A 9,691-nucleotide genomic window follows, 5' to 3' on the forward strand; every position below is an offset into this window, starting at 1 on the left:
TAAAACTAAAAAAAAAGTGGTAAAATTCGGTTCTTAAAAATATAAATAAATTAATGTATAAATAACTGGAATGTATCATTAAAATTAAAGATGATGAATATTTTAAAATAAATAGGAAATTGTAGTAAATATCTAAGATTTTTTAAATATAAATTTGAAATAGGTAATACACCACATATTAATTTGGTCAAATAACATTGATGCATTTTTAATACAAAACTTATTAACTTTCGACTATAATCAAAAGTAAATTATTTAAAATTTCCAGTATAAATTAAATTTGTCCTTTATGTTAATTAAAATTTGTTTAAATATAAAAGATGAAAAATTTGTTTAGATTGAATATTACTAAAAACTAAAAAGATTGTTGAAATAGAGGTAAATGTTGAATTTTAAAAACATAAATAAATAATTATAAATATTATTGTAAAAAAACGTTCCATTTTTTTGGAAGTTCAATAACTAATTATTAATACTTTCAAGATACGATTCAAAAATTTTAACACGTAAGAAATAAAGATTGTTATACATATAAAAAAGAATTAATTTACGTGAATTGCCTAAGCTATATAAAATAAAAAATGATAGAATACATAACTAAAATACATTCGTAATGACCAAAACAAACATAATCAACCCACTCTCCATCAAATAATTTTAGATTAATTAGAAAATAGTCAAATATTAAAATTGAAAACGCTAATGATATGAATAGTATCAATACATTAAAACTTTCCAAAAACAATAGTGAAAATTTGTTTATAAAATGACTATTAAATAGGTTATCAGTATAAATAAAAAATAATGGGTATTAAATAAAAACATAAGCACATAAATGTGTATTATTTTAAAATATAAAGTTCGATAATATTGGAAAGTATAAAAATTTGTTAAATTTCGTTGACATTGGTGATTTAATTACCTATGATATTAAATTTAAATTAAAAATATGGAAACATATTAAATAGAATTTGACCAATAATGATAATCAGAGAAATATATTAAAACGATTTTGAAAATGATTCAAAATCATGGAAATTTATTAAATAGACTTTGACCAACAACAATATAAGATTAATTATATAAAAATCAATTAAATTACATGAATTGTGAAAAATACAAAAATACATGAATAATAAAAATATATACATCTAATCTTGTACAAAAAGTAAGACATTTTTACAACAAATACTCCATCCATGACATTAGCATTTCTAGTTGGGAGCCATAAGCTGAAATGATAAAATTAAATAAGTGCTAAATAATATATTATTCTAACTAAACAGAACTTTGGTTATTAACCGGAATAATCATAATTAAATACAATAACAATTAATGTAAAATAATAGTAAAAATTACCAATTATGGAATATGTGAATTATGTGAACAAATGTAAAATTGTTGTTATAATGTATAACCGGAATAATTACCAATAGCCGGAAAAATTGATATTGCAATGACTATAACCTGAATAATTAACAATAACAAAATAATTTAATTCCAAATGGATGTAACGGAAATAATAAAAATAATAAAACCAATAATTGAAATGGCAAAGAAATGAATGAACAATGAAATAATGAATAATATGATAATCGGGAATTATAGTATTTTCCATAATAACTTACCGGAAACCTGTAATAGTTCAGCATCTTCATTAAATCTTTAATTTTGATAAAGAACCTTAAAAGATTATAAGAATATTATATAATAATTAAAATAAATACAAACAAAAAAAGGGAAAAGAAAAAGAATTGTTAATGAAATAATGAATAATATGAGAATCGGCCATTAAAGTATCAAATAAAACCTTACCGGAAAATAATTAATCTCCCTTACCGGAATTGTTTCAACATGGTGATGTCTTTTGGCTCTATTTTCCTAGTGGTTAAAAAATAAAAATAAACAAAAAGTTCATTTTTGAACAATAAGATTTTTAAGACAAAAAAATACATCACAAAATAGGAGGATATAAAAACAACAAAAATTAAAAACATTAAAAAGAAAGATAATCGTTTTTTATAAAGAAGTTTTGATAGTGTAAGAATGAGCGTATGGATGTTAAGTATTTATACACGAATTTCGTATTGTAATTAGAAAGAATAAATTAGGAAAGTCAGTTAACTTAAAATAAAGACGAAAAGTAGGGAATTAGGATTAATGAATTTTTAAAATTTGAATATAATGTTTATAAATTAGGGAATAAGGATGAAAAACCTTAATGTAATGTTCATAAAATAAATCTATACTATATTTAAATATAGACTATACTTAAATAGGGAATTAAACTTACTAATGTTGAAATATAAATTAAATTTATGTATTTACAATAAATAAAATTATGTATTTCAATGCCATCAAATATAATGATTCATCAAATATAATAGGTTATATCTAAAATATAAAATTACGGTATATATTTGCATACTGAATCCCCTGATTGAAAATTATAAAATTATTGAAAATAATATAATTAAATCAACGTTTAAATAATTCAAAACTTCATATAAGGTGTGGAAAAATAAGTTACTAATATGGTTTTGATTTATTAACATTAAAAGATTTTAAATAGAATTGAACTGTAATTACCAATTATAATAATATGAATTAGAATTTGAATATTTAAAAGTCAAATCAAAATCATATATTTAAATCAATATTTATTTAATTTAGAAGCATTCAATGGATCAACATCAGTATTTATAGTAAACACTTAAAGCACATATTAAGGATGCTTAATCAAATATTCAAATCATTATTCAAATAATATACAACCTTTAATTAAAAAAATACAATTTCCTTAAATAAATAATTCCTTAATCAAAAGGGTGAATAATTCATAATTTACATAAATCGGAATCAACGTAAAATTTATACTCAAATGGGTCAAAATTGAATTTCTCAAATGCTAAATCTATATGAATATATAAAAAACATATATCAATTACATCAATTAAATTTTATAATACATATATCAACAAAATTTAAATTTAAAATCAACCTAATATATTTAAATGATTAACTGCTAAATTTAGAATAAATAAATAAATAGATCAAAATCCACATTTATAGTAAGCCTTATGGATGGCTAGTCAAATACTTAATCAAATAATAATTAATAATTAATTAGAATATACAAATTTCATAATTAAAAATGTACTTTTGTTAGGTTGTTAAAAAGTTTTAAATTTTAATTTCCAGAACTGTATATATGAAGAAATTGAGATTTGTGAATGGTTCTTATTATTTTATTCCTAAAAGGTTTGCTTAATAGTTATAAGTAAAATGTTATATTTGTGTGACTCAATCGGTCAATCTTGACTCAATCTAATATCAAAACCAATTATTATAAACTTAAATCCGTAATATATGTATATTGAATAATATTGATGAAATATCAAAAAAATATCAAAAGTATCTATTATCTAAAATACATTAAAAATTATTTGTTAATGTCACATTACTGTTTTTTTTCTGGTAATAAACTAATTTCATAGAGATGTTAAACTAATTTAGTAATGATAATTTTGAAAATATAATTAATTGCGTAGAAATTCCCATAAATAAATATAATTAGCCGAAGACAAATTATTAAATTAAATATTAAAAAGAATAATTTAAGACATTTATTGTATCTAATTTAATTATATTATTGATTTATTTTATTAAGATGAAAAATGGAGAAATTATTGATATACATAGAAACTCTAATGAACAACCAATAGGAAGGGGAGATTTTGACATAAAGTCTATTACTTTAATAGTATAGTTAGATAGATATACATGAACTAATAATTAAGTAATAAAGGAGCTGAGAATGACCAAGCTTAAAAAAGTTAGTTACAAGCCAAGCTCGAGTGTTAGAAGTATAGTTTGAAACGATGAGCTCTCATTTATTTTACAGCGTAAAATTCAAGACAAGTTGGGTAAAGAACTGCATACCATATTGACTCTGGATATGTTCTAAATTATTGATAAAAAGCATGAAGACAAACCCATAAACACAATGAAAAAGGTGTTGTGTGCATCAACAAAAGTTAAAAAAGTTCAACAAGAGTACACATCTGTTATATGATGCACAATAAGTAAAGTAAACAGCTCACCAGTTCAATAACAAGTGTAGCAATCAAAGAAACCTTGGACCCAACATTCAAATCCAATGCAAAACCATAACCAAAAATAACAACTTGTTGGCCTATATATGAATAGCCTTATCATAAGCCGCCATTGCAGCCTCCTTCACAGCCTCACTCAAAGTCGGATGTGCGTGACACGTGCGCGCGATATCCTCGCTTGACGCACCGTACGTTAAAGCCAAAGCCGCCTCATGAATAAGCTCACCTGCATTCGAACACATAATATGCACACCAACCACCTTATCTGTCTCCTTCTCGGTTATTATCTTCACCAACCCTTCCGCATCATCAATCGACTTCGCCCGACTATTCCCCAACATCGGGAATTTCCCCACATTATACGCGATCCCGAGTTCCTTCACTTGCTCCTCGGTTTTCCCAACCGATGCCACCTCGGGATGCGTGTAGCAAACACCCGGTACCTTATCGTAATCCACATGTCCTTCTTTGCCTGCAATGAATTCAACACATGCGATCCCGTCTTCTTCGGCTTTGTGGGCCAGCATCGGGCCAGGGATGACATCACCAATGGCGAAAACACCCTTCACGTTCGTTGAGAATTTCAAGTCCACTGGGATCCGACCAATTTTGTCAGTTTCAATGCCAATGGTTTCCAAACCAAGCCCTGACGTGTACGGGGATCGGCCAGCAGAAACGAGAACCACGTCCGCCTCGAGCACAGTTTGCTCACCGCCAGCCGAGGGCTCGAGTGTTAGTTTCACGACATCTGTTGACGTGTCAACTGCAACGACTTTCGTTTTGAGCTTAAACTTCATTTGTTGCTTCTCGAGCGAGCGTTGAAACTGCTTACGAATCTCACCGTCCATTGACGGGACGATGTCAGGTGCGAATTCCACAACGGTGACCTCTGACCCAAGGCGTGACCACACCGAGCCCATTTCCAAACCGATGTAACCGGCTCCAATAACAATTAACCTTTTTGGGACCTCGGTTAGAGCTAACGCTCCAGTTGATGATACGATCCGTTTCTCATCTATTGTGATTCCAGGCAGGCCTTTGACATCGGACCCAGTGGCGATAATAATATTCTTGCCTTTGACTACGGTGGTGTCACCATCAATGGTGTCAACTGAGACTTCGGAAGGCGAGACGAACTTCCCGTGGCCTTTAACATAGGTGACTTTGTTTTTCTTGAAAAGGCCTTCGATACCTTTGGTTAGAGTTGAAACCGCTTTGTCTTTTTGGCCCATCATGGCTGCAACATCAATCTCAACGTTATCAAACTTCACACCGTGCTTTGCGAACCGGTGTTTGGCCTCATGGTACATGTGAGATGAATGGAGAAGTGCCTGAACATTATATCCATGTTTTAGTAAAAAGAATGATGTCATAATAAGGAATGTGTAACCATTGATTTGATAAAACATAGCACAAAAACAGACCCTTGCAGAACCAATGTCAGGATTATAAATCTATAATATAAAAGGCTTGTGTAAATTGTCATTGTGAACAAGATAGATGAGAGACAATTTTACCAATTCTGCACAAAATATTTGTAACCTCATATTGAGTTTCCAGAACAACAAAAGAATGTAAACGCATCCCGTCTTATTTATTTTTTCTAGTATTATTTCAACCCTCAGGAATCAAGGATATAACCTGATAGTTGTTGCATAAAGTTATAAGAAAAGACGAAATGTAACATCACGAATGCCTCCAAAGAATAGTAAATCACAAATCATTCTGGCATACAATATTGATCATACTGAAGTGTAGAATTTGATTAAAATAAGACGAATCAAATAAAATATTTGTAAATACAATAAGCTCATTTCGTTTTACACTTTTAGATCAGTGTACAGATATTTGTAGTATTTAACAGTACAGATATAAAACTGAGCTATATTGCAGGATCAAACTAAAGAACAGCATTTTATAAACTGTTCATTTTATTCGTGTATGACAAACAAAGAAAATAACTTATTCCATCTAACATGTATGAATTATAATATCTGCTATAGGTAACCTTCAGTCATTGATGTGTTCATTGACATGCACATATAATCTTTCAGTTCGTTGGGTTAGTATCAAAATTACAACCTATATACCTCAGTAGACATATGAAAGAAACATATATAATTTACTTTAAAACATATATAAAGATTATTATATCATTAAACATTACAGATATAATACTTCCGTGTATTCATGTATGAAAATCAACCAAACTAGCTATCAGTAACCTTCAGTGATTACCTCAGTAAACAGTCAACCAACCAAATTATATTAACCAGGTTTCCCAAATCACCAATTAGACTCAAAATACCTAAAGTAAATCACATCATACCTTTGTACAATCAATCAAAATTAACAAATCTAACACCTCAATCAGCCAAAATAACCTAATACTAATCATTCAAATACATACATCAACAATCAATCAAAATCAAAATCAAAAGACCAGATCACATGACGGTTACCTTGGACGGAATACAGCCTACGTTAAGACAAGTACCACCAAGCGCACCACGCTTCTCAATACATGTAGTTTTGAGGCCTAACTGAGCCGCCTTAATCGCCGCCACGTATCCGCCAGGTCCGCCGCCGATAACAACGACGTCGTTCTCATCAGATCCAGACGACGCAAAGCCTCGGGAAAGAGAAAACGAATACCGGAGTGCTTCGGAAGAGATGTTCAATACACTCCTTGTCTTTCTTCGAGCCAGATTCGCCATCGCCATTTTTCTCGTTCTCTTTCTCTCTGTGTGTTGTGGAAAGTTGAAAATAATTAATAATAATTGTAAGAACAATATTATTATTATTATTATTATTATTATTATTATTATTATTATTATTATTTGGGGTGAGAAAGAGTCCTTTTATCTATTGTTTTTGGGCCTTTGGGGTTGGTTAGATAGATAGATAGATAGATAGATAGATTGGCAAAGGATATGTTTGTTTCTGTTTCCATATAAAAATTGAACCACTCATTTGTAACATCATCTACATTCATCGATGGCCAAACACAAATAAGTTTTTCAAATAATATTACATTCGTGTTGTAGTAATCGCTGGTCGTTATTTAAATAGTGGGACAGAGACCAGCGATTGATCGGGATATATCAACGCTTAGTCGGGATTTCTACAAGCATGGGTATAGTGTATATACAGGTCAATAAAGGGTTCCTCGAGTTGGGTTTGTTAAAGTTTTGGATCCAATCGAGTTTAAATGAGCTGAAGTGAGATTAAGAATATGTAATAAAAAAAAGCCTGAATTTATTTATTAAGTTTAAGGACCTTAAATTAAACGGGTTTGTATTTATACACATTTTTATTTAGATATTATACGCATAAAAGTATTATTGTTCTATATAAATATGATAAAACAAACAAATAATATATGTTAGATTTTGAGACAGCGACTATGTGCATTTAAATTCATATATATCATTTTTAACTGTAAACTTTTATAAACAAAGTGATAACAGCCGCACCGCACCCACCACAACGTGGAGGGAGCAGCCCACCGAACAACTAACTAAATGATCTTAAACTTACACTAATTCGCCCACTCTATGTTTTTACAATTAGATTGGTTTTTAAACCAAAGAAAACTAAAGATTTAATATCTCCTATAATCTCTTCAATCTTCACTTCATTACCACCATGCATTTTGTCATTTCTCTCTTTCCATAGTCTGCAAAATGCTATAATAATTATCCCGTGAATAACCTCCTTGTCACACCCCAATCTAAGATGGAAATGTCAGGGCGTGAGCTGACTGTTCACAACTTTCAAGGTACTATCATGCAATAATTTGAAAATGGAAATATCTAATAATTTCAATTAAATATTCAAACAAATACAAACAATTTTCACAGGACAAGTACAAATCATCAAAATAAATATATAAGTTCAAAATTAAGTCTTGATAAGTTGTCTTGATAATATTCCTCTAACTTAATGAATCACTTAAATCTCTTTCAAAGCTTTCAATCAGTTAAATCTAAACATGCATATGCGTAGAAAATAAAATAGATACTTGTCAACACGAGATTGAGTAAGTAAAACACCAGTAAAGTGAGATATAATATAATATATAAAGAAAATGCAAACTGTTCTTGTGAGATAACATTAAGTCATAGCATATACACAATTCAAACAAATAATAAAGAAAGGGCTAAACTATTGCCACGCGAATCGGGCATTGGTTATCAAAGATGAGTTGTCGGTGAAACCATTGTCCTGCGTTTGGACGCCGGCCGCCACGACGGTCGTGTGATCATACTAATATATGTCGGACCTCTCCGAATGCGTTCAAATAAATCAAGTAAGCAAATAGCAAATTTGGCATAAATTGATAAACACACAAGGATAACAGTTGCTAATGTGGATAATAATAATAAGAATGTACTGTAAATACGCATATGTCCCCAAAAGATAAAATAAGTATAATAGGGGAGTAAAATACTCACCTTAGCAATAAGCAAAGAGGGAAATATTTTGATAAGAAAGTGATAAATCACGCTCTTCGGGAATTACTGACGAGAAATCCTAATCAATAATAATTGCGGAAATAAATATGAATTGAATAACGAATTTAAAACTAGATAGAGATTCGGGAATTTGATGATCGAATGAGTTCTTGCGAAAGGTTGAATATTACTTAGGTTTATTATCAATTTTATTATTTTTGCAGTATCACTGTTATTTATCAAAGTTTTATCATAAAAATACTTAAATAAATATTTATAAAATTTTTATACTTTGTATGAAGAGATTTGTTTTTTAAATATTTCTTCTATACTAAAAAAATACATTTAATATATTTATTTATATACATTTATATTTGTTAAAATCTTTATTAAAGCCAATAAATACACACACACACATATATATACATATATATATGCATATAATTATAAATGCATATATAGTTTTATGAAAAGACCGAAAAACGACAACTAAACGTTGTCGGTTTAATAAAATAAAGTTTATTTATCATTTATATCAATATTAATTAATTAATTATGAAACAAAACCAAAAACCTTTTTAAAATCCTTATTGTTTAAACCATTAACAATTACTAATAACTATTATATATATATCTAATATATACATATCTATATAGTTTTAACTATGATTCGGAAAACGACTAGTTTAGATATCAGTTTTCATAAAATACAAATTAATTATGAGTTTTTAAATATATAATATTAATTGGTGTTTAAATATGATTAAATAATAATTAAAAACTCTTTCTAAAAATAAAAGGTGTTAGGGGGTTCGAACTTGCGCCCCCCATCGGCTCAAGTCTTAACGCACTATGCACTGGCCAGTTGAGACAGTGGCTAACATAGGTAATAGTTAGAAACTAAAACATATAATCAGAAGATGCAAGAACCCATAAATTACATATTGTTACACCCTCACTTAGGGCCTAGGCGTGTGACCAATAATTGGTACCTGTTTTGTAAAAACATCAGAGCTGCGGGTTTCATTTTAGCGGAAGTCTTTAATTAAATATTATTATATTAAAAACTCGGGTTTAAATACCCGTTTGATATTTCAAATACATTTCTTTATAAAACAT

The 9,691-nt window shown here is 28.9% G+C and overlaps 1 protein-coding gene across 1 annotated transcript; it reads right to left on the reverse strand.

The window, feature by feature from the left end:
* Positions 1–4,082: 4,082 nt before the first annotated feature.
* On the reverse strand, positions 4,083–6,895 carry LOC143583516 (dihydrolipoyl dehydrogenase, mitochondrial-like). The gene is made up of 2 exons (XM_077065804.1): positions 6,578–6,895; positions 4,083–5,446 (listed from the first exon to the last, which is right to left on the reverse strand). Exons 1-2 carry the CDS (start codon positions 6,836–6,838, stop codon positions 4,196–4,198), a joined length of 1,512 nt encoding a protein of 503 aa, XP_076921919.1. The 5' UTR covers positions 6,839–6,895; the 3' UTR covers positions 4,083–4,195.
* Between the last annotated feature and the right edge of the window lie 2,796 nt (positions 6,896–9,691).

The sequence above is a fragment of the Bidens hawaiensis genome, unplaced genomic scaffold, assembly GCF_021521415.1.
Source record: "Bidens hawaiensis isolate Kalapana, Puna unplaced genomic scaffold, B.hawaiensis_p1.1 tig00032446_1, whole genome shotgun sequence".
NCBI lineage: Eukaryota > Viridiplantae > Streptophyta > Magnoliopsida > Asterales > Asteraceae > Bidens > Bidens hawaiensis.

Coding starts and splice junctions, on each gene's coding strand:
- LOC143583516 (XM_077065804.1), bottom strand. CDS start 6,838: ATGGCGATGGCGAATCTGGCTCGAAGAAAGACAAGGAGTGTATTGAAC. Junction 5,447..6,577: donor TAGGCTGTATTCCGTCCAAG/GTAACCGTCATG, acceptor TATAATGTTCAG/GCACTTCTCCATTCATCTCA.